General features: G+C 43.6%; 2 protein-coding genes across 11 annotated transcripts in view; one reads left to right on the top strand and one right to left on the bottom strand.

The window, feature by feature from the left end:
* RALGDS (ral guanine nucleotide dissociation stimulator) overlaps positions 1-7,503 on the top strand; it is an 87,365-nt gene extending 79,862 nt beyond the window's left edge. For 4 of the 10 annotated variants that reach the window (XM_074294002.1, XM_074293999.1, XM_074293998.1 and 1 more), the window contains exons 15-18: positions 77-278; positions 935-1,180; positions 4,247-4,361; positions 6,210-7,503. In XM_074294002.1, the coding sequence (XP_074150103.1) occupies positions 77-278; positions 935-1,180; positions 4,247-4,361; positions 6,210-6,385 (739 nt within the window). In that variant the 3' untranslated portion in view covers positions 6,386-7,503. The remainder of the gene's footprint in view (positions 1-76; positions 279-934; positions 1,181-4,246; positions 4,362-6,209) is intronic. The other 6 variants (XM_074294006.1, XM_074294004.1, XM_074294001.1 and 3 more) reach the window with 2 other exon arrangements.
* A 3,247-nt stretch (positions 7,504-10,750) lies between these two features.
* CEL (carboxyl ester lipase) lies at positions 10,751-22,363 on the bottom strand. Its single transcript, XM_074294009.1, has 11 exons — positions 22,039-22,363; positions 17,872-18,022; positions 17,647-17,769; positions 16,457-16,654; positions 15,612-15,742; positions 15,019-15,126; positions 14,561-14,678; positions 13,865-14,051; positions 12,256-12,459; positions 11,565-11,762; positions 10,751-11,377 (listed from the first exon to the last, which is right to left on the bottom strand). The coding sequence occupies exons 1-11, from the start codon at positions 22,102-22,104 to the stop codon at positions 10,906-10,908; spliced, it is 1,956 nt and encodes a 651-aa protein (XP_074150110.1). The 5' UTR covers positions 22,105-22,363; the 3' UTR covers positions 10,751-10,905.
* Between the last annotated feature and the right edge of the window lie 2,190 nt (positions 22,364-24,553).

The following is a 24,553-nucleotide window of genomic DNA, read 5'->3' as shown; positions in this document are numbered from 1 at the left end:
AGAGCTGAGGAAAGGGTAACGTGGGGGGTCCCCTGGGCAGAGCTGACTTTTGATTAACCAATGACTCATCCTCCAGCCGCCAGGCCCCCAGTGCAGAGCCCAGCACCAGCGGCAGTTCCCATTCCAAGTCCTTCGACCAGCTCAAGTGCGGGCCCTACCTGTGCAGCGGGGACGGGGCAGACTCCCTCAGTGTCACCTCAGCAGGGTCCTCCAGTTCAGATGTTGAAGAAATTAACATCACCTTCGTCCCAGAGTCTCCAGACTGCCAGGAGAAAAAGGTACATATCCCTGCTCTCCTTCTCCCCCTTTGGGTTTGAGCTTCTCCAGCCAATGAATGGCCTCCACCTCCAATTCTTATGTGAGATTCTCAACCTTTCCATCTAGACAGGGAGGCAACTTGTACAGGAGAAATCAGAGACCCCGGGCTCAAATCCCACCATCTATGTGGCCTGGGCAGAAGCTCTCCAGCCCTCAGCTGTCTCATTTATAAAATGGGGAGATTGGACTGGATGACCTCTGAATTCCCTTTGGGCACTAGGTCTTGATCCCTGTGACACTTTGGCTCTCTACCCCATTAGGGATAAGGGAGATATGGAACTCCAAGAAAGGAAAAAGAAAAAGCTGTTGGGTAGATGGAAGAAAAACAAAAAACGGTCACTGGATCAATCACTGTTGAATGAATAGTAAAATTTGCCATGTCAGTGGTTTGAAGAACGGAGACTGATACATAAGTCATGATCTATAAGGGGGAATCGAAGGGGTTTAGGATGTGGTCCACCTCTATTCCACCCCTTCCCTCCTATGAACTTTGTGCTTTTTGCCTGACAAGGGTTGAGAATCTCTGCCCCAGTCCCGGTTCAGGCCAGGCAGCCACGCGGGGCCCCCTCCTAAATCTGTGTCCCTCCCCACTCCCAACACTCCCCATCCCCACCAGTTCTGGGAGTCGACATCCTTGTCCTCCCTGGACACATCGGGTATCGGGTCCGGCTCCAGCAGTGCCTCGTCCTCCTCCGTCTCCTCCACGCCGGTGACTGCCTCCCGCACCCACAAGCGCTCCGTCTCGGGTATCTCCAGCTACTCCTCCCTCTCCCTCCCCCTCTACAATCAGCAGATTGACGATTGCTGTATCATTCGAGTGAGTCTGGCTGTGGACAATGGGAACATGTACAAGAGTGTTCTGGTGAGTGGTTCCCTATTTTGATTCCAACTTGCTACTGTGAAAAGAGATTTGGAAACAGTACTGGAGTTTTAGGGTATAGGAGTTCCCTGTGGAGTGGGCTGCTCTGACACTCCTGTGCCAGACTAATAAGGGCAACAAGACCTGGAGATACCAGGACAGTCTCTTCTCTCTGGAGAGATTTGAGTATAGGCCCCCATAGGCAAGGAATAAGCCGAGTGACTTCAGAGTCCCTTCTCAGACCTTTTTATTCCATGGAAAGGCTGGGGATAAAAGTGCCAGGACAGGGCAATCTCATTCTTCTTCAGTATGAGGGAGATTTGTGTTAAATTTGATTTGGAGATGTTTGATGGGATGGAATGGGAAGAGAACAAGTCAAAAACTGAATTGATCTGAGGAATAGGTCATGAGAGGTAGGGAGTTAGGATCTTTCATTAAAGGAACATTAGAGAGGAGAAGCAGAAGGGGAATTGGCAGCAAGTCAGATGGGAGAAGTGTTCTATATAGAGATGAAGCAGTCAGTAGAATATAAAGGACATTGGGACTCAATTGGTTTCTAGTTCCAGCTCCCTGCCAGCTTCAAGATTTCTGGCAAGTACTTCCTCTCTTGGGCTCCAGTTTCCTTATCTATAAAAGGAAGGGTTGGGATTAGATCATCTGAATCCAATTAGTCCAGAGTAGGACAACCAGGATAATAACGGGTCTTGAGCTTCTGCCATTTTAGGTTTGGTTGAAAGAAATGAGGACATTTTTCTTGGAGAAGAAAAGGCTTTTGGAGGGAAATCCTAAACCCTGTCTTTAAGTATTCCACAAAATTACAGAATTCCCAAGTAGCCATCTAGTCCAACAATTCTCAAACTTTTTGGTCCCAAGATCCCTTTACATCCTCCCCCCCTTTCTCTCTGTCTTTGTCTCTGTCTCTCTCTTCTCTATCTCTGTATGTATGTGTGTGGGGGGGGGTGTGTATCTGTGGGAAGCAGGGTGGCAATTGGGGTTAAGTGACTTGCCCAAGGTCACACAGCTAGGAGTGTTTGGGGTTGGATTTGAACTCAGGTCTTCCTGACTTCAGGGCTGGTGCTCTATCCACTGCCACATCTATTTTCCCCCTATATATTTTTTTTGTATTTAATTTAGTTATTTAATATTTTGCCCCTGTCACATTCAAAACATTTTTAATATTTTTTTTTAAATTTTTTGAGTTTTAGAGTCTCTCCCTTATGTCCACCATATGTGAAGTTGTGCAAAACATTTCCATAAAAGTCAAGTTGTAAAAAAAAAACAAACCCATAGATCTCTTATCCTAATGAAAATAAAAACTCTCTAGAAAATTTAAGTTTAAAAAAGAGAAAGAGAGAAAATCTATTCAGACACAAGCAGTTCCTTTTCTGGATCTGGGCAGGTTTTCTTATCATAAGTCCTTCAGAGCAGTCATGGATGATTGTACTCCTGGGAATAACAAAGTCATTCACAGCTGGCCATCCCAGAACATTGCTAGTACTTTATTTGCAGTATATTTCATCTTGCTTGAATTCACGGAGGACTTTTCAGGGGTTTTTTCCCTGAAATTATCCTGCTCATCATTTCCCACAGAATAATAATATTCCATCATAAAGACATAGCACAGTTTATTGAACCATTCCCCAATTGATGGACATCCCCTTAGTTTCCAATTTTTTTCCCTGAAAAGAGATCTGCTATGAATATTTTGGGTATATATAGGTCATTTTCTTTTTTTTTTTTTTTTTTAATCTTTTGGTATTCATGTCTAGTAGTGTTGTTAGGTCAAAAGATATGCATGAATTTATACCTCTTTAGGCACTAATAGCCCCCTACACTATTAAAAAAAATTGAGTACTCCCCCAAAGAACTTTTGTTTTGTGGGTAATATCCATCAATGGTTGACCTTTAGAAATAAAACATCTTATTATTATTTTGAAAATGATTTTTATCTCCTTAAAGGATATCTCCCCCCCCCAACCCAAAAGACCCCAGGTCACATTCTTTAAAATGTTGATCTAGTCCAGTCCATTCCTCTTAATAAAATCCTTTCCCCTGTAAGTAGAATGCCAACATCTGTACTTAGGGCACCCCAATGAGAGGAAGCCCACTGTCTGTCACCTGGGACAGCCATCATTGTTAGGTTTTTAAACAACAGCCTGTCTGTGTATCCCCTCCACCCACTGTTCCTTATCCTACTTTCTGGCACCAAGCAGGATGAATCAAATCCCTCTTCCACATGAAAGTTTTTTAGGTCTTTGAAGAAAACAGTCACTTCTCCCCTACTTCTGCCCAATCCCTTCTCCAAGCTGAATATGCTGTTCCTTTAAGCAGAAATGGCTCATAGAACAGGATCTTGAGGTCCTCTCACCATCTAATTTACCACACTCTGGATACTACAATTTATCAGAGTCTTTCCTTTGGCACCCAGAATTGAACACAATACTCTAAATGTGATTAGATCAGGGCAGAGTACAATGGGATCATCATATCCTTACTCCTGTAAACTCTGTCCCTAGAGAACAGTAATGGTTGAAAATTGCAAAGGGCAAATTGAGATTTAACATAATAGAATAAATTCCTAATGATGAAAAACTATCCCAAAGAGAATGGACCCAACTGCCACTCATCCATCTCACCTCCTTTGGAGGTGATATCACACTATGTGGTATCATGCTAAAGTAGAAACAAGGGACCACACTAAACCATACGTAAGGATCCCTGTAGGCCACATCTTTGTAATATAATGGCTGTTTTATTGTATTTTAGTTATTTTTAAACTACTTCCCATACATTTTAACCCCGATCAGATAGCACTTGGTTGAGTATTAGGGGCTTCCTGTGGCCAATGAGTCATGTGCTTAACCTCTCTGCTTTAATCATAGATACATTGTAGAAAAAAGGCTAGTTGACCACTGAGGATCCAGCCAAGGGGGACATTCTGTGATTCTGGCTCTTTCCACTCAAATGTTCCTTCTCCCCATATTCCATGACTCTGGAGGTGGGAGGGGAAAGCAGGTTGATCTGGGGCCCATAGTCCTTAGGTCTAACATTTCCTGTCCCCTTCCCCAGGTGACAAGCCAAGATAAGACCCCAGCTGTGATCCGGAAAGCCATGGTCAAACACAACTTGGATGGCGACCAGCCTGAGGACTACGAGCTGGTGCAGATTATCTCTGAGGAAAGAGGTAGGGCTCCCAGAAGACAGGGCATCACCTGCTGGGGGAAGGGACCGCTACCTACATCTGTCTCCGTTAGGGTCACAGATTCTCTCAGCCATAGTGCTCTTAATCAATGGTCCTGAGAGCAAACCGTCTGAGAACTTCTCAGTAGCAACCTTTTCATCCTAGAACCATCTCCTTTAGCAGCTCAGAACAGAGATGCCATTTATCTCCCTTCTTTATCTAGCCGGTGTGCCAGTCTTCTTGTCCTATTTGCCTTAATCAAACATAATCAATAGAAAAATATTTAAATTTAAATATGTTTCATAGAAATACATTTAACTTTTTAAAAAATACCCTTCTGAATTCAATATAAGTAACTTGTTGATTGCACCTTTGTTTTGAGTTGGAGGAAAGAAAATTGACTACAAAACCAAAAGTCTTTGAGATTCTAAAGTACCTTGTTTCTGCCTCTTTAATGGCATTTATCCCATTCTTCTCTGAACTAATACCAGTAAATGTACCCTCTCTCCCCTACTGGACCGTGATCTCTTTTGGAACAGAGTCCACAGCTGCTTCATCTCAGTATTTCATTGGACTCTGTACCTGGCAGGAATAGGCACCAGATAGTCAGAAAGGCCTGAGTCCAAATGTAGCCTCAAACATGTGCTATGTCATTCAACCTTTGTCTGCCTGTTTCCTCAAGTGCAAAATGGGGATTATAATAGTATCTATCTCACACTATTGTATTAATTATTGGAATTAAATATTTACAAAGTGCTTAGAAGAGTGCCGGGCACAAATGTTGTTCAGCCTCTTCATGATCCGATTTGGGTTTTCGTGGCAAAGATCCTGGTTTGCTATTTTCTTCTCTAGCTAATTTTACAAATGAGAAATTGAGGCAAATGGGGTTAAAATACTTGCCTCTGGTCATACAGCTAGCATGTGTCTCAGGTCTGATTTGAACTCAGGGAGATGAAAATTCCTGTCTTCAAGGCTGGCGCTCTGCACACTATGGTGCCATCTAGTTGCCCTGGCATATAGGCAATTAATAAATGTTTTTTTCCCTTACCCTCTCCTCATATATGTTTGTACCTTCTTGTGACTTACAGTTTTAGAGAAAGATATAGGGGAGAGATGCCAAATGAGCCACAGGCAGTCCACAACATCCCTTAGTGCAGCCTAAAACAGATTAAAGTTTAATTAGGAAATATTTAACAAAGTAAGTAAAAATATAATTAAAAAGGATAATGCTGTCTTCTAAATCAAGGTCTTTGGGGATCCTGACGTGTAGGTTAGTGGTCCTCATTTCTATCTGAATTTGTTACCCCCGGTCTAGAACATTGACTTGTCCAGAATTACACAGCCAGATATCTCAGACAGGACTGAAAAACAAGCCTTTCCAGCTTTGAAGCTAACTAGCTCTCTCCTCTAAGCAGTGGCGAGCCCAGGGAGGAAAGAAAGGCAAAAACTCTCTTGACCTTGATTTTCGACGTATAATAAATGCTCAGTAAATGTTTGAATAAATGACTGAGAGATGGGTTCAGGCCAGTTCATGGAGGACTACAGAATCACAGCCAGACTTCAGAGTCAGTATGGTGACCAATAGAGAATCCCTGAGCATCCCTGAGTGCCGTCAAGGCTACCCAGCTCTCTTGGTACCCACCAGAGCCTCACCTCTTACAGCAGGCATTTTGAATTTAGCCAGCCACCAGAGAGCATCTCTCCTTCTGTTAACTCGCCCACCTCAGAAATGGAGGGTCCTGACTTGTGAAATAACTCTGCCCCCATATGTGTTATGTTGGACCGGTTGGCCATGTATGGCCGATCTGGAGAGGACCTCAGCTGACCCGAACCTTTCTCGTCCCTCCTCAGAGCTGAAGATTCCGGACAACGCCAATGTGTTCTACGCGATGAACTCCACTGCCAACTATGACTTTGTCCTGAAGAAGAGGGGCTTCCCGAAGGGGGTAAAGGTCAAGCATGGAGCCAGTTCCACACTGCCCAGAATGAAACAGAAAGGCCTCAAGATCGCCAAAGGCATCTTCTGACTCTCTCACCTCCTTGGGGCAGCAATCCCAGGCCTCCCCACCTCTCCCTGGAGCCACAAAGCACTTAGAGGCCTGGGCTTCCCACCCATGTCCGTTCCACCAGGGTCTTTCCTCAGAGCTCCCTGGACAGATTAGATCCCCTGATCTTCAGGGACTTTTTGGGACACCTTCCCACTTTGTTTTTTCTACGTGGTTTTGGACACTCAAGCGCACTCTTTCCTACCCAATATGACGCCCTTAAGACGTGGGCTGACCGGGTTCCCATCTCCCTCTTCTCGACCCCCAACAACCACCTCATTGCCTTAGGTGCCTTCTGCTTTCCGAGAACCAGAGGACAGAACAATTTTCTTTTTTTTTTTTTCTTTTGCCAAGGAACTCTGCCAATGGGCACCAATGCCCCATCCCCTCCCTATTACTTAGCCCTTCAAATGGATCTCCAGCTCCTAAGCTGATGGTCACTGCCACATTCCTTGCCCAGTGGGCATCCTGGAGCATCAATGCCCAAAAGGGTTTGACCACACTTCTTCCTTCACCCTCCAGCGTTCCCCCAGTCACCTGCCCACCTGTACCCCTATCATTCACCCTCAGTGTCCCCATGGTCACTACCAAACTGGGTGGAGGGGGGCGTGGGAGCTAAGCATTTCTCCCTCCCAATCACCATGAGTTGGATCTGGCCCCACACACAGGGAGTTTGCCTCCCAGATCTTTAGCCCTAAACCTGCACCAAAGATTCTATCTCAAGGGACACCCCAGGGCAGGGAGGATCCAGTGACCCTTCCCTCAGCACTCTGGGAGAAGTAGGGGCCCCTGTAAATATACAGCATGACTCACTGCAGTGAGCAAGGGGGAGGGGTCAGGCCGGGGTCCTGCTGACATTGAATTCTCAACCACACCAAGTGCCACTAACCTTGGACTTTGCAGACATCATAAGATGATGAATGAGGGCAGTTGGGGTGGGGGGAAGGAGGAAATGACTGATTTTTTGTAAAAAACAAAAAACAAAACAAGAAAGAAAACAAAAAAAGAAAAAATGTTTACTGATGGGGGGGTAATATTTATTTGTTGTAAATAGAAAGCATTAGACTTGTACATTCTACTAAATCCTGTTACAACCACAACTGGAGTTTATCTATTTCATTCAGATACTTCCAGGTCTCCCTTACACATGGACTTTTTTCTCTTCGGCAGATGGCTGGGAGAGATGCTAAAAAAAGAAGCTTGGCTCACAGGAGTCCAGGAAGCCTGGGTCCTAGTCTCATCTCTGCCACCAGAGTTAATACTTTCTAATTGGTTTCCCTTCCAGACATTGGTTTCCTCGTCTGTAATGATAATATCTAGTGGAGAGCCCTGTTTGGAAGTATGAGCATAGGTATCCCCATAATGGGCGTAGCCATAGAGTGTTGAAAGGTATGGGGCTAGGGAAGGCAAGATGGAAGGAGTGGACACCCCCCCTCTCTACAGACTTCTAACCCGACCAGTTACGTGGCAGAGGGAATAAAGTTTTATAACCCCTGGTTTAAGGGGGAAGGGAGGTGAGGCAGTTCTAGAACTGGCTGGAAATACCCCTTAGCCAGGTAGGAGCTTGGGGTCACTGCAAAGAGTTATATTAATCAATCAACAGGCATTAAGCAAGCCCCTAGTGTATATCAAACACTGTTTCAGAGATGAAACGTAGAGAAAACTAAATCCCAGAATGTCAGTGCAAGAAGGTTGATGCCATTTATACCCATACCTTCATTTTACAGATAAATTAAGGTGCAGATAGGCTAATTAACCTGTTTTCCCAAGGACACACAGAACTGTATAATACTGGATTTGTCGTCAGAGGTCCTGGATTTAAATTCTAGCTCTGCCATTTAATGTCTCTCTGCTCTCTTAATATCTTAACAACTGGGCCAAGTAATTGAGCAAGTCATTTCTTCTAGATTTGGTTTTCCCATCTCAAAAAATAGGGGAATCAGAGTAGTAAGTTGTAATATCATAGAAAGATCTAATCCAACAACAATGATACAGATGAAGAGACCAAGGCTACATGATGCTAAGTCTACAAGCACTTAGCCACTCAGTCTGTTTCAGGCATAAAAAGAAAGCAGAAATGGCTCACTTTTCTCAATGAGTTTATATTCAAATAAGAGAGACAATATGCTTGCAGAGTAGTTGGAACATCAGTTTGTAAAGTGAAAGGATTAGAATGGACTCTAAAGTCCCTAAATCTCTGATGTTGTGATCTTTATCCATTGCATGCTACTAACTTTGGGCATCCCCAAAAGCTGTCCTGGGCCCTCTTCTTTGTCTCTACTTTTGATCTCATCAGACCCTATGGGTTCAATTTGTATGCCTAGGCAGTTGATTCTGAGATCGATATATATTGCAGGAGAAGGCCTGTAGATGATAGCGCGTAGGTGAGTCTTGGAGGAATCTAGAGATTCTCTGAACTTGGGAGGGACAGTATTTCAGGCATCAGGGAGAACCAGTGCAAAGACAAAGAAATGGAAGATAGTGCATAGCTTTATGTGAGGGGACAGCAAGGAGGCCAGTTTGGCTGGACTTTACAGTGCATGGGGAAGAAGAATGGGCAAGACTGGAAATCCAGGAAAAGATGAGTTGTGAAAAGTTATAGATGCCAGAGTAGTTTGTTGATTTGAGAAGTAATCAGAAGCTACTAAAATTAAAGTAGAGCTACAGATACGGTTAAACCTATCCTTTAAGGCAGTCTATTTAGCAGCTAAAGGGAGAATGTACTGGAATGGGAAAGATTTGAGCCAGAAAGACCAATTAGCTGGCTATTGTAATGGTCCAGGCAAAAAGAAAAGCTCAGACTAGAATAGTGGCTTATAAATGGAGAGAAAGGGATAAATGCAAGAGATCTTGTAAAGATAGAAACATACCCCAGATTAACTACAAAAGACACACATAAATTAAGGTATTATAGAAAAAGAACTGAGAAATATAAGTATATATAGAATGGTTTTTAATGTGTGTATGTATACATATGCATAGATTTGTGTCTAAAGATTGGATAATTTACTGGATAAATGATGTGAGAAACAAAGATTGGCATTAGAATTGTGAACTTGGGTGACTTGGGAGGGATGATAATACCCTCAATAGCAATCAGTTTAGAAGCTGAAAGAATGAATTTTTGGACGCACTTTGAGATGCCTACAAAGCATTCTGTTTACTAGGCAGTTGGTCATATGAATGGGACTAGAGCTCAGGAGAAACTAGGGATGAATATATTAGTCTCAAAATCAACTGCATAGAGATAAAAATTAAACCCACGGGATCCGATGAGATCATGAAATGTAGAGACAAAGAAGAGGGTCCAGGACAGCTTTGGGGGATGCCCAAAGTTAGTGGCATGCCATGGATAGAGATCATAGTGTCATAGATTGGGGGACCTCAGAAGCCATCTTCTTAGAAGCTCGTTTTACAAGTGAGAAACTGAAAGTAAGAGAGCTTCCCAAGGTAACACACCTAATGAGTATCCAAGACTAGGTAAGAAATGAGTCAGAGAATGACTTCTTTTATCGAGGAAAAAAAATTATGTGTGTGTGTGTGTGTGTGTGTGTGTGTGTGTGTGTGTGTGTAAATCTAAGAGGGGAAAACCTTCAAGGTTTCTGGCCAGAACAGAAACAATTGCTATTTATATTCACTCAGAGCCCAAACAATCACCATTAGAGACCTTAGTTTAAAAAGGCAGGTCTCCCACTGTATCCAGGGCCATTTCCAGTCATCCTGGTCTGTGATGGCTCTGGAGGTGAAAGTGAGGCAGGTGGCCTTGCACAACACTCCCTCATTTAAATCTAATTTATTTGCATGTCATGGCATCCCTTCCCTGATGTCATGGTCCTCTTCAAGAGCAAAGGACAAACAAACGATCTGACCACCCTCGAAGGCTGGGCTACCCTCTGTAAGGCAGAGCAGCCTGCTGGCAGAGTATTCAGGCCACTGTAATGCTGACTGAGAAAAGCTCAATAGGTCAGTTTCATGCTGAGCTCCGGCTCGCGATGTAAAATGAGCTTCTAAGAAGATTGCTTCTGTCCCCATCCCTTGCCCTGGAGATCCAGTGCCTCAGGTATTTTCACGGCCATCAGGAGGGATCATCTCAGCTTTTCATATCTCCACCTGCCACCGCCATTTTTCCAGTCTCCCAGATACAAGCAGGGAGTCTCTCCCTCACCCACTGCATCTAATTCACTCCCTATTCTAATAGTTTTCAAAGGCATTATCAGCCCTCTCCTCTTTCCTGCCCATTGAAGCAGGCGCAGGCGGAACCTGAATGGTTTTTAAAGTTCTCCTCACCCTGGTTGAAATCCTAGCTTAAAAACCTTTGTCGTAGAGTAAGAGCAGAATGACGCCTGGTAGATATACAAGACTTTATTAAGGAGCAAGGGGAAAGGGACAGAGAGCCAGGGAGTCACTGTTGGATCCTGGCCCTCATGGGCACTTGGCTTTCTGGTGAGTGGGCACTGCTCTCATTACTTGTTAATTTGAGGGCTATATGAGTTATTTGAAGGTTATATGGAGTCAGCCACTGGGGCAATTGGAGCAGACACCTCAGAGTCAGCTGCTGGAGGTACAGGAACGCTGCCCTCGGGGACACTGCCCTCGGGGACATTGCCCTCGGGAACGCTGCCCTCAGGAACGCTGCCCTCAGGAACGCTGCCCTCGGGGACACTGCCCTCAGGAACGCTGCCCTCGGGGACGCTGCCCTCAGGGACGCTGCCCTCGGGGACGCTGCCCTCAGGGACGCTGCCCTCGGGGACGCTGCCCTCGGGGACATTATCCTCAGGAACATCGTCTTTGTCTTCGAGGTTCACTGTGGGCAGGGCCTGATAAGTGAGGGTCCAGAAGCGCAGATAGTTGGTTCGTAGGTGCTGTTTCAGGGAGTCGGCATTCATTTTCTTGTTGATTTCCAGGTAGTGGCCATTCTCCACAGTATAAGGAGACCAATGAGTAGGGACTGCAGAATTGCCCATGTTGGGGTCCCTTTAAGGAAAGCAACAAACTCCAGTGAGGTTAAGTTTCTGGTGAAATTTGATTTATGGCTTATACTTTTTTTAAAAAATCTCTAAGCTTAGAACATGCTTTCCCTACCTCCTATTTAAGAACTAGTGACCAGTCCTAGAATCTAGTGGCAAAGCTTCCCCCTAGGCCTCACCCCCACAGATCTTACCCAGTTTTGGCAAAGTTAGTCCAGTAAGCAATGAGGGTCTTTGAGACGGTCCGGTCCTGGGCCCGATAACCCAAGGGTGTGGCAAAGGGCTTGCCGAAGACGTACTGGATATCATCAGCATGGTCGGCTCCCACCCAGTCAGGGTAAACAGGCATTCGAGAAGGATGGGAGAACAGGTAGGTGTAAGTTCTGCCGCTCCTGTGGGATTCAATAAGGTGATTTTGGTGTGAGCCGAGGTACCTGGGACCGCCCAGCCAACACTGGGAAAGAATATCTGAGAGGAGGCTGGGGAAGAATGGGCTGGAGTTTGTGAAATTTACCTCAGACTCAGGGAACTGGAATTACTCAGATTAAAGAAGAAAAAATTAAGGACCAGCTTTAGGCCTTCCACTGTGCATAGAGGAAGAACTCCAGCTGTGTTCTCCATTTGGGAAGAACAGGGAAATTAAAGTTAGATTTTAAAGAATTTAAACATGGACATGGGACCATTGAGTAAGAACCGTTTTGGGGAATTAGCTAGGCCAATTTTCTCCTTTTAAAGAGAAGTAAAGTGAAGCCTAGGGAGGTTGCAATGGCTATTTAGTGGCAGAACCCAGTAAGCATCATTTCCACAGCTCCACAAGTGGAGCTGTCCAGAATCCCTCTATCACTGGGCCCCCTAGAAGGAGCCACACCAACAGGATGCTCTCACTTGGCATTGGCTGCGTGCTGGGCCACGGCAATCTCTGTGGGCACCAGAAAGAGGATGTCAGTCTCAAAGTCCACCACAGTCTTTTTCTTGATCTCCTGGGAGGAGTCTTGGTTCCAGAGTTGGGTGTAGAAGTCAAAGGTGGCTTTGGCACCGGGAAGACCTTTTGTTATGGTGAGACCAGAGACCAGCTTGTAAAAGTCTTCCCTGAAGTGAAAAAGCAGGCATAGTTAGTTACATACATTTCTTTCTTTCTCTTTAGACGAGCCTATAATCCTTTTTAAAAATTATTAAATATTTTATTTTTCCTAATTACATGTCAAAAAGTTATGTTTTTTTTTAAATTTTGAGTTCCAAATTCTCTCCCTCCTTCCTTTCCTTCCCTTCCCTCTCCTCTTCTCAAAAAGGCAAGCAATTTAATATAGTTTATACATGTATAGTCATGCAAGACATATTTCTGCATTTCCATGTTGTGACAGAAAAACAGAACCAAAAAAAAAGAAAAAGAATTGAAGCTTTACAAAATATTCTTCAATCTGCTTTTATCAGTTCTTTCTCTGGAGGTGGATAGCATTTTTATCATGAGTCCTTCAGGATTGTCTTGAATCAGTATATTGCTGAGTCACACACAGTTGATTATTATACAGTATTGCTGCTACTGTGTAAAATGTTCTCCTGGTTCTGCTCACTTCGCATTGCATCAATTCATGTAAGTCATCATCAGGAATGAAGTCTCCATCAATGACCGGTTTTCCTGCAATCCTCCTGCTCATAATTTCTTATAGTACAACAGGTTTCCATCACAATCATATACCAGAACTTTTTCAGCCACTTTTCAACTGATAGACACATCCTCAATTTCCAAATTTTTACCATCATAAAAAGCTGCTATAAATATTTTTGTACATAGTGGCCTTTTTCCATTTTCTTTGATCAGAAACCCTTCTCAGAACTAATTGGGCATATATCTAAGTGACCAGGCTTAAGAATAGAAGGTTCAAAGTTTTAGGCTCTTCCCCCCTCCCCTCTGAAAAAGATGCCATTAGAATAGGTTCCCAACTCAGGCCACTGGAAACATGTGTAGCGACCCTCCAGGAAAATCTAATGTTTGCTTCTGCGAACTAGTGCAGTTTTAGAGCAATGACCAGACTAGAATGGTCCCCTTTTCTCTAAACGCTAATGGGTTTTATCATCTCCATAGCTTTTCTCATGCTTGGCATTCCTTCCCAGTATCCTCAAGATCTCAGTTAACTCTTCTCTCCCAGCCGTACCAGCCCAGAATGATGTCTCCACCAAGCCTTGAAACTCTAGAGCCCTTATGGTACATTCCATTTATTTGGCAATCAGCAGTCATCTGCTCTTGTCTTGGCTGGATTTTATTAGCCGCTTCTCGGTTTATGCTCATCTACTCTTTCTCCATTCTGACTGCCCTCTTGGGAAAGAGACGCAGTCTTACTCAGCGTCTCCTTTTAACGCCTCCCACAAGCTTGGGCACATAAACGGGGTTTTTGCTTTTGCTCTGAGTGTGACCCCCGCGAGTTTCCCTTGTGCCCACCCCTTTATAGCCATCCCCTGATACCCACGGCCTTGTGGGAGTCTCCCGGTTACTCACTCGTTGATGTTCTGGGAGGCCTTGTTGATGGCGGGCATGTCGATGCTGGCAAAGATGTGGCCGTCCATGTTGTTGGTGCCAGCGATGTAGTCAATGTCGGCCGCATTGGCAAAGAGGTTGACGGGATCATCGGGAATGAAGTCTCCATCGATAACTGGTACAAAGCCCAGATAATGCAGCATAGGGTCTGGCAAGAAGACATAGGAGGTGAATCCCTCTGGTCCCTCTCTGCCTTTCAGGGAGGTGGGATGGAATTGGCCTTCAGTTTGTGTCTAAAGTAAAACCCTCTTGCTCACGGTTCTTTCTGTCCTTGGAATCAAAGAATTATTCATTATGCAGCTCCTGGGACACTGAACGGATAATTGTGAGAATTGAGATGGTAGTTAAATAAATGCCTAGAGATCTGCAAGAAAGAACGCTCTGTAGAAATCCAAACTTAATATTTTGGGTGTCGTTAGTTACAAACAAAATGAACCACATTGTGGTTCTCTGAGTATTACAGAGTAACGTACTATTCTCATTTATGATTGCGTTTCCAAAACTGTCTCTCAGAACAAGAATGTTAGAGTTGGAGGGACCTCAGAAATTGCTTCACCTAGCCACTCATTTAGCAAAGAAGAGAAACTGAGGCTCAGAGAGAATCTGGAAAGCAAGTGTGTAGCACCTCCTACCCCCTCCTAAATAGTCCCCACTCACATTCCATGCCAGCCAGAGGCATCTTATAGGCCAAAGTCAGAGCTCGGGGATCAGTGATCTTGAAACATCTGGCCATCTTGGCGGTATCATCCACTGGGCATCCCACCTTGCTGGCGATCTGTTGGAAGAGGAACCCCTACCCTAGCATCTTCAGCCTTGAGTAGCAAGTTTGCCACCCCCACATGCCTTTAAGGAAGATTGGAGAAGGGAGAGGATGGGTACCTGGGGGGAAAGTTCAACCGGTATGCTTTTTAGATTGGGATAACTTATTTGACCTAATAGTGTCTTGAGTTTAGAGAAAGATTTCTGGGCAAAAAAAATAATGCAAGTGTTGTGCATATTACATGCAGGTGAAAGAAGCATGAACCTTGTGGACCATTGAAACCTATTGGGCTGCCCAGTCCCACCCCTTCCCACCGCAGGAGGGTAGAGATGGCCGCTGGCCTTGGGTTTCTTACCCTTTTAGCCCAGAAGAGAGGGTTTTTCTGGATGACCCAAGGACTCAGGGCCACACCGCTCTGACTGATGGCTCTCTTGATGAGTCCCTTATTGTAGGGAGTTAAAGTCTGCAACATGGAGGCACCAGTTCAGCTGAGACCCAAAGTTCCCTATCCCTGGGCTCCTTTTCTTCTTCCCTCTGTTCCCTCTTCCTCCCTCTGAGGCTTCTCCTTTTTTCTTCTCTCCCTCCCACTCTCTTCCCATTTTTCACTTGACAGGGTCATGACATAGAGAGTGCAACAAGCACAGACTATGCCATAATTTATGCTTCTGGCTTAGGGTGGGATGAAGTGGGTTCTCAGGAATTCCATCCCTTCCCCGAGATGAGCCTTACATCATTCCATCTCCCTCCCTGTTGCTTCCATCCCACATGGCTCACACCCAGCACAGCAGAACAGAGCTGCTCACAGGGACATGGATGTCATAAGACAGATGCATCTTTTGGATCCTCCCCCCAACCCTTTTGGAGAACAATGGATCTGTTGGGGTATGGGGAAAGAAGAGGGAGGGAGGGTTGAAGCGGATCTTTCTAACTTTCAATAAAATCCCAGACCTGGATGGAGACACTGGCCCCACCAGCTGACTCCCCAAAGATGGTGATGTTGTTGGGGTCCCCACCAAAGGCTGCGATGTTCCTCTTCACCCACGCGATAGCCATGTGCTGATCCCAAAGGCCAAAGTTCCCTGACAGTGGGGAAAAGGAAGAAAACAAGCATTTGTGAAGTGCCTACTAGGTGCCAGGTACTGTGCCACATGCCTTATCAATATTTAATCCTCACAACTACCCTGTGCGAGGTGGGTGCTATTATTATTAATCCCTGTTTTACAGGTGAGGAGACTGAGGCAGACGGTGTTAAGTGACTTGCCCAGGGTCACACAGCTGTAAGTGTCTGAGGCTGGATTTGAACTCACCAAGTCCTTCCCTGCACTATGGAGCTGCCCATCTTTAGTTATGTTGTCTTCCCCATCAGAACGTGACTTCCATGAGAGCGGAGATCAAGTTTTTCCCTTTCTTTGAATCTCCAGTCCTTAAAACATTGGCTGGCACACAGTAAGCCTTTAATCAGCACCGACTGACTGAATCACCTCAGAGTAGTACTCAGATTGGCTTTATTCTTCCTAGCAGGCTTGGCCAGCTGTTATTTCAAGTCCCTTCCAGCTGTGACATTCCATGACTTTTGTAACTTTAGTTCCTCTCCCCCATCCCTGACATTCTAGGATTTTATAAACAGTGACATTTTTCAGAAGTTGTTAGATTTGAGAGGAATAGGAACAGCTCCCCAAAAGGGAAGGTCATCCCCCACGTGGCAAAGATTTGTGTGAGATAGAATAAGTGTTCCTCTCTTGGGTCTCTCTCCTCGCAGACCTAAGGCCCAGATTTAAAGGGCCAGCAAGTACCTGGCAGGTTGGAGTCTCCAGTGCTGAGGAAGCCCAGGGGCCCAACACGGTAGTTGAAGGTAACCACAATGACATTTCCTCGGGTGGCAATCTCCTCCCCATCATACAGATAATTCTTCAGAAAGTTGGCGCCATGGCCTGCCCCCATCAGGAAGGCGCCACCATAGATCCAGATCATGACTGGCAGGTCTCTGGAAACTAAAGAGCCAAGAAAGAAGCAGAGCTAAGAGGAGAATTGGACTGATAGGAAGGAAGCTCTTAGCTAGGGCTAAGCTTCCTTGCACTGCAGAGAAACAAACAAAAAAACTATGCGTATGGGGCATTGTGATCCCAAGCACCATCGGTGGCCTCCCATAGGAGTATGAAAGGTAGTGAATGTTGGATCTGAGGCTGTGAACCTGGCATGAGGAGACTGCTACTCAGGGAACTGGGGACAGGCAGTAGAAAACATTCTCAAGAATTCTCAAGAATCTCAATTAGAGCCCTTCTAATCCCAATCTCTTCCTCTAGCCTCTGTTTTTTGTAAACAGGAAACTAAACTCTACACTATCTAATGAATAAAGTATTACATTTCTGGCTATAAAATTCAAGGACTTCACAATTTGGTTTCACCCTATTTTTCCAGTCTTAAGTCATAGTAATTCCTTTCAGATACTGTTCTAGCTAAATTGGACTATTTGTCCTGCTCCGTTCTTGTACTTTTCTTTCTTGCCTCCATGTTTTTGCTCACCCTCACCCCTATCTACTGATACCTCCTCCTTCTTTCAGAGTCCAACTCAGGTACCATCTTCTCTATAAAGCTTTCCATAATCAAACCCAGAGAAAAGTGATCTCTCTCTCTCTGCCCCCTGGTTTTTATTTAACATTTCTCCTGGACCTCTCGTGCACTTATTCTCCTACCTGTCATATACCTGTCTCACCCCACCATACTGCGGCTAACTAGATAGCTCCTTTAGGAGAGGTGCTGTGATATTTTTAATCTCCCATCGCAGGATTTCATTCACTTTTAAGCAGTAAATAAGTATTTACTGAATTGAATTTCAGGAAATAGACTCCAGATCTATTTGAAGGTCTAGAATACCAGAATTCTTTCCTCCTAGAAAGAAAGGAAAAGATTGGGAAAAGAGGGCTTCTGTGCCAGAATAGACAGTGGTCTGTTTCCTTCCCATTTCCCTTCCCCTGACCCTGACCTTGCTTCCTTCCCTGTGGGACCCAGATGTTGAGGTAGAGGCAGTCCTCACTGCCATAGGTGTCATCCTGACTGATGGTGGCCTGAAGGCACCGTTTCTTGAATTCCTTGGCCTTCAGGGTTCCTATGGGAGAGAAGGAAGAAATAAGTCTGAAGCTGGGTGGGTCCCCTGGCTCACGGGGTCAATCCCAGCTTATAACTCGGTGTTTCCTGCCCTCTTTCTTACCTTGCCATCCAGGGTGACGCTTGGGAATCTCCAGGGCCTTGGGGGGAGCAGCAAAAGGGATGCCCCTGAAAATGTCTATGGAGTCACCAAGGAGACCCAGCCTCTTATTGACACCTTCAACAAAGCCCCCTTCGGTGTAGACAGCTCCCAACTAGGAAAGGATGGAAAGGAATAAGTCTTTGTATATCATCTACTCTGTGAAATGCTTTACAAATGTTATTTCATTTGATCCTCACAACCCTGCAAGATAGATCCTAATATTATATTCATTTTTCTATTGAGAAAATGGAAGCAAACAGAGGTTTAAGTGATTTGCTTAGTAGGTTCACAGTATCTGAGGCTGGTTTTGAAGTCAGATTTTCCTGACTTCAGTCCTTGCTGATAATACCTAACTGCTAAACTAATTTTTAAAATTTTATTTTAATAGGATATTATTTTTCCACATACATGTAAAGATGGTTTTCAATATTTATTTTTGTAAGATTTTTGAGTTTCAATTTTTTTCTTCTTCTTTTCCCCCTCCCCACTCTAGCAAGAAATCTAATATCAGTTATGCATGTACATTCATTTTTTAAGCTCATTTGAGTCATTAAACTTTTTTATGCAAATTTTTTTAATTTAATGTAATCAAATTTGTCCATTTTGCCTTTCATAATGTTCTTTAGTTCTTCTTTGATCATAAATTACTCCTGTCTCAAAGATTTGATAGGTAAATTATCCCTTGCTCTCCTAATTTGTTTATAGTATCATCCTTTATGCACAAATCATATACCCATTTTGACTTTATTTTAATATGAGTTATGAGATATAGGTCTATGCCGAGTTTCTGACATTATTTTCCAGCTCTCCCAGCAATTTTGTCAAATAGTAAGTTCTTATTCCAGAAGCTGGAGTTTGGGGGTTTATAAATACTGGATTACTTTAGGTCTTATTGTATCACATGTATCTAACCTATTCCATTGATCCACCACTCTATTTCTTAGCCAATGCCAAATGGTTCTGATGACTGCTGCTTTATAATATAGTTTTAGGTTTGCTACTGCTAAGCTACCATCCTTTGTAATTTTTTCATTAATTCCTTTGATATTTTTGGACTTTTATTCTTCCAGATGAATTTTGTTATTACTTTTTCTAGTTTTATAAAACAACTTTTTGGCAGTTTGATTGGTATGGCACTGAAAAGTATATCAATTTAGGCAGAATTGTCATTTTATTATATTAGCATTAAACTTTTTAAAAAAAAAAATAAAAGTATAATAATACATTGACTCTAGACTGAGTCTTCGGTTCCCAATCCTAATTTCTTGCAGGTATTAAAAAGTATTAGAAGTTTGTATTATTCCTAAAGGAAAGGCTGCTTCTAACTTGCAGTGACATATTGGGGAAAGCACCAGCATTCCTATCAGGAGACCTGGTTTAGAATCCCACTTCTGCTGTGTCTGGGCAAAGCACTTTTCAGTTTCCTCATTTGTAAAATGAGGACAGAACAAGGTGACTTCTTGGGGGCTTGTCCAGCTCTAAATCCTGAAGGGATATAAAAATAAATAAGACTGGAAAGGACCAAAATGGGAAGGCCAGACTGAGGGCTTGGTACTTCACACAGGAAGCCACAGGAAGCCAGTGAAGGCTTTTGAGTAAGGAAGTGACATGGGCAGATTGTCTTTTAGGAAGATTATTTTGTCAGTTAATGGTGTGGAAGACTAAGTAAAAAAAGGAAGAGATTGGAAATAGAGACCAATTAAGTGGTTATTATTATCAAAAGTGAAGTGATAAGGGATTAACTAAACAAATGCCTGTGTGAATGGAGAAAAGAGGACAGATGGGAGAAACTTATCTGTTAAATTAGGCTGAAATGATGGGCTGAATCTAAGGATAAATTAAATAAGGATGTAAAGTCTTATACTTGGATGGAGAAAAAAAAACACTGCCTATATATGGAAAAGGTTGCTAGGGGTGGATGTGGCTAGAAAGAAGTTTCCATGAAAAATAACTGGGGGGGAGGGGGGAGGAAGAGTTGTGGATCACAAGCTCAGGATGAGTCTGCAATGTGATGTAGCAGCCAATGAAGCTGATATGATCTTAGGTTGTATTAATAGACACACATTGTTGAGAATGGGGAGATAGTGTCTTTGTTCTCTCCTCAATCTGGAATATTATGTACAGTTCTGGGTGTTACATTTTAAGAGGGATGAAACCAAGTCGAGGAGGAGGCTCAGACAGAGGCAGTCTAGGGTATTGGGAGTGATTCCAAACCCAACTCTGCTACATTCTTACTTTCATGACTTTAGGCCAGCCATTTCCCCCCTTTTCCTGTTTTCCTTATTTGGAAGATGAGAGAGTAGGATCATATGATTTCAATAGTCCCCTCCAATGATCCTAAGTAGGAGTTGAAAGAATTAGAGATATAAAACAGGATATGAGTTGGGGATTATAACCTGTATATTGAAAACTAGAATTTCAAGAGTTATATCAGTGCCATTTACCTATTTCTATATCCACGGGACCTTGAAGATATTAAACACTTTAAAATGTTCATTAAATTAAATTAAATGTTTAACCTGGAGAAGAGACTTAAGGGAGACATAATGGCTGTCTTCCAGTAACTAAAGGGCAATTAAATGAAAGTGGGATTATCAGACTTTTTGCTTGACTCAGGGGGCAAAACTAGGAGGAATGTGAATTGTAGAAAGAAAGGTTTGGGCTCTATGTAAGGGGAAAAGTAACTAACCATTTAAAGTCTCTAAAGTGGGAGGGACTACCTCTGGAAGAGGCAGGTTTCCCTTTACTAGAGGTTTTCAAATAATCACGGACCATGCAGAGGGGCTCTTGCTCAGGTATGGGTGGTATGAGTTGGGTCTAGTTGATCTCTGATGTCATTTCAAAATATAAAATTCTACGATTCTGGATCTGGGACAATGTCTAAGGGCTTAGAACACTCTTGGTTCCCTCCTCGACTCCCAAAGATTAGTAGGGCAAGTTTTCCAGTGTGTTTTTCAATGGTGGAAGTGGCTTTGCCCTATTGCTATCATGAAATCATATCCATCCCATGAAAAAAGGAAACCCTGGGATGCAAGTAAAGATATGGCTGGTAGGGATATGGGGGGAGTCCCTGATGCTTCTAACATCTGTTCAGTGGTTGCTGCAAACATCTATTTTCCCATCCTTTACTCCCTAATTTATTAAAAGGAAGATTAAGACTAGGAAGATTAGAGGCCAAAGGATGACTTAGCCCACAGTCACATTTCCTAACACATTTCTTTCACCCTTTCCATCTGACCCTTGCCTCCCCTTCCTCCCTCTTGCATCCCTCCTTTCCTCTGTCCTTCCTTCTTTCCTCTATTTCTCCCTTCCTTCCTTCCTCCTTCCCTTCCTTTCCTCCTCCCTCCCTCCCTTCCTTCCTTCCCCCAGAAAATTTGACCAACAGCATTTCATAAGCATTTAATAAATAGAGAAACCTATTGAATTGGGAGTGCTGTTCTCTCTCTTTTCTAAATGTCCCAGTTCCAGGGTAATACAAATAAAATCAGGGGCATCTTGGAAGAGAAACAGACCTGAGAGTAGGGAAGACTGAGAGGAAGATCAAGACTATCCTTTTATATGTGGTGAGGGCAGCTCAGGAAAAAGACATCCTTCACTGGATGTCTTCAAGCTGAGACTAGGTCAATTAGATAAATTGTGGCAAAAAAACAAAAAAAAACAACAAAAAAACCAAACCAAAACAAAAAAAACCCTGCTCTGGCATAAGTTGAACTAAATGCCTGAAGTCCTTTACAATTCTGAAATTCTGCGATTAGGAAGAGGAGGCACATTTGAGGACTGTGAAATCTGCATGGTACAATAAAAAGGGCAAAACAGTAGAGCAAAAAAACCTAAGTTTCCGTCCTTCCTTCCACCAATTACTAGTGAGCAAATCTTACTTTTGAGTGAGCCTCCGTTTTCCCAACTCTAAAATAGGAGTCACAGTCATTTTTGTATTAATTACTTCATGGGACTGTTGGGAAGAAAGAGTCAAAGTATTATAAAAGATAAGCTATCATTACTATGTATTATTGAGCCTCAAGAAGATCTTGACTTAGCAAGAAGAAAAAAATCAGATTATTGTTCAGGTCATTTGTCCCAATCCCTATCCTGAAAGAATTCCCCAATTTCTCTTCAGTCTTTACTTACCTTAGCTGCACTAGCAGCTGCTAGGCAACAGATGAGGCTGATGACCACCAACTCTGGGTGCCCCATGGTGTGTGTGTGTGTGTGTGTGCACCCACTGAATGTCCAGATGGGGCTGTTAGCATATATAGTGTGTGAGAAGCTAAGTTTGGCAGCTGATAGAAGAGTGGCCCTTGTTCCCTCCACCTCTCACTGCACCTTACATTTTGGGCCACTCGGGGTGGTACCTAACTGGAAAGACAAACTTACTGTTCTGGGGGGGAAGGGGGGAGCAGAAAGAGTACTGGGAGAGCCAAGGTTGCTAAAACACACACACACATTTTCCCAAGCCTGAGAGCCCTTGGGCAAAACCTAATTGCTAGTCTTACACCTGTGCATGTCTCTGCCTACCTGGGAGCAGACACAGGTGGCAGGGGGAGCAAAGGTCATGAAAATCAAGCAGAGTACAAATCACTAAGAGATCTCTGACATCCACTATTAGGGTTTCTGTAACAGAGAAATGGACCTGGACCATTTGAAGGAATGACATATAGAAGGATTGCTTTTCTTGTTCCTCAAGGCTGGGCTTGGAGAAATGACCGAAAAGTTATAGGAAAATAGACATTTTTGCTTAATGCTCAGAAAAACCTCTCCATTAGAGCCACCTAAAAAGTGGACTGCTTTAGGATACTCTTCTGGTGAATTCCCGTCACTGGAGGTCTTCAACAAGAAGGCAGATGAGTATTTGTAAGAGATGTAGAGACTGCTTTGATATAGTTTAGACTAGAAGTTTTCTGAGGTTCCTTCAAATTCTGAGCCTCTGGGTAGAGCAGATACACATTAATCCTAGAATTCATTAACCCTAGAATTTGGGGGGGAAAGAGTCAAAAAGGAACATGTAGTTCAGCGTCCTTGTTTTGTATATAGGGAAACTGAGTGCTAAAAGGGCATGTTACTTGCCCATAGTCACACAATAATTTAGTGGCAGATCTAGGAATATAACCGGGGTCTCCTGACTCCCAGTCCAGAGTTTTCCCCTGTATTTTGTATTTGTACATTTTTTTTGACTATACTCCTCTTATTCAAAGGTTAATACTTAAACATATGGGCCTTCTCTGAACTTATCTAAGCTAATCACAATGGAAAGTCATCCAGAAAAGAAGTGAGGCTGGAGTTGTGTCAGTTGCTTCACTGAATCCATGAAGCCCCCTGTGGATAATTGATAAATGGATAAATGTTTAATTGCAGTGTTCTGGCTTGCTTGGGGTCAGGGTGGGGGCCTGTGGCAGGAAAGAATGGCAATGGGTTACATGCCAGTAGTAAAGAGACTCAAGCAGCTAAAAGGCATCTTCCTGAGGCTTATAAGCTAAGCCAACACAAACATCTTTTCACTTGGGGACAAGAGACAGCTGAGAAGGAAAAGGCAGCAAAGCCACAGGGTTGATGATGGTCATTCACAAGAGGGAGAGATTTGGCCCACGTCACTGGGAGGGTTGCGAGAAGACGAGGAGATTCAGAGGTGTCCGATGCATTTCCTGGTGACGGAGCAGAATTGTAAGGTGAGTCAGCACAGGAAGAGTAGACGCCATGGAGAGAAAATATGTCACATGCACATATACAGAGTGGTGAAAAAACTCCAGGAAATTTTATGCTATTAAGGCAGGTTTTAGCAGTGTCAAAGTTGTGAGAGTTGCTATTGGGAAGAGCCCCAGCCCCTGTTGAGTGCATGGTGCTGGGTATTACGAGTTGTGAAGATCCCCAAGGCCAGGCCACAGTGAGCTAGCACAACCATGTTTGGCTCTGCAGGGAGTACCCAGTGGGAAGCACAGCAAGGGAGCCCTTACAGCACCATCAATCATTTTAAGTCTTTTCAAAGCTTTCTAATTTAAGCCCCTGCCCAGGGCACTTCTTGGAGTACTGTTCTGGCCACACAGGGTTCCTAATCTAAAAATAGTTTCTACCCAACATCTACTAAGCCTTGATTTGCTTTTCCTTACCCTACCCTCTACCACCAAACCCTTGAACCCACCACATTTCACTCAGAGATTTGCCTTGAAGAGGAAATCAGTATTTTTTTTAGGGTCACAGACCAAGCTTTGTGCTCTGATTTTCAACCTGAATTTTACCTCCTTGCCTGGTATGCAATACATTACCAAAGCTGGCCAGACCCTACATTTCCAACTCTATTTCTACTGCTCCCTCTATATTTACGTATCTTTCAATGAATATGGCATGGGTTTTCCTGTTATTAGACCTCAGATGTCCTCCGCTTGCCTTTCTAAATTCTCCCAGGCCCAGCTCAAGATCTTCTTAAAAGCAATAAACTGGGAAAAATTTTTTACATTCAAGGGTTTGGATAAAGACCTCATTTCTAAAATAAGGTGAGAATTGATGCAAATTTATAAGAATTCAAGCCATTCTCCAATTGATAATTGGCGAAAGGATATGAACAATTTTCAGATGAGAAATTAAAACTTTCTAGTTATATGAAAAGGTGCTCTAAATCATTATTAATCAGAGAAATGCAAATTAAGACAAC

This window comes from Sminthopsis crassicaudata, chromosome 2, assembly GCF_048593235.1.
Source record: "Sminthopsis crassicaudata isolate SCR6 chromosome 2, ASM4859323v1, whole genome shotgun sequence".
NCBI classification, from domain to species: Eukaryota; Metazoa; Chordata; class Mammalia; order Dasyuromorphia; family Dasyuridae; genus Sminthopsis; species Sminthopsis crassicaudata.
This window is presented reverse-complemented; position numbering and strand designations above follow the sequence as displayed.

Bases quoted from the DNA above. Each gene is read 5' to 3' on its own strand.
- CEL (XM_074294009.1), bottom strand. From the start codon at position 22,104: ATGGGGCACCCAGAGTTGGTGGTCATCAGCCTCATCTGTTGCCTAGCA. The intron at 11,763-12,255 runs GTGAGAGCATCC...TGAATCCCACAG, and splicing joins CAGCACGCAGCCAATGCCAA to GAGCGGCAGAACTTACACCT. The intron at 11,378-11,564 runs GTAAGATCTGTG...CTTTCCTTAAAG, and splicing joins ACTAACTTTGCCAAAACTGG to GGACCCCAACATGGGCAATT.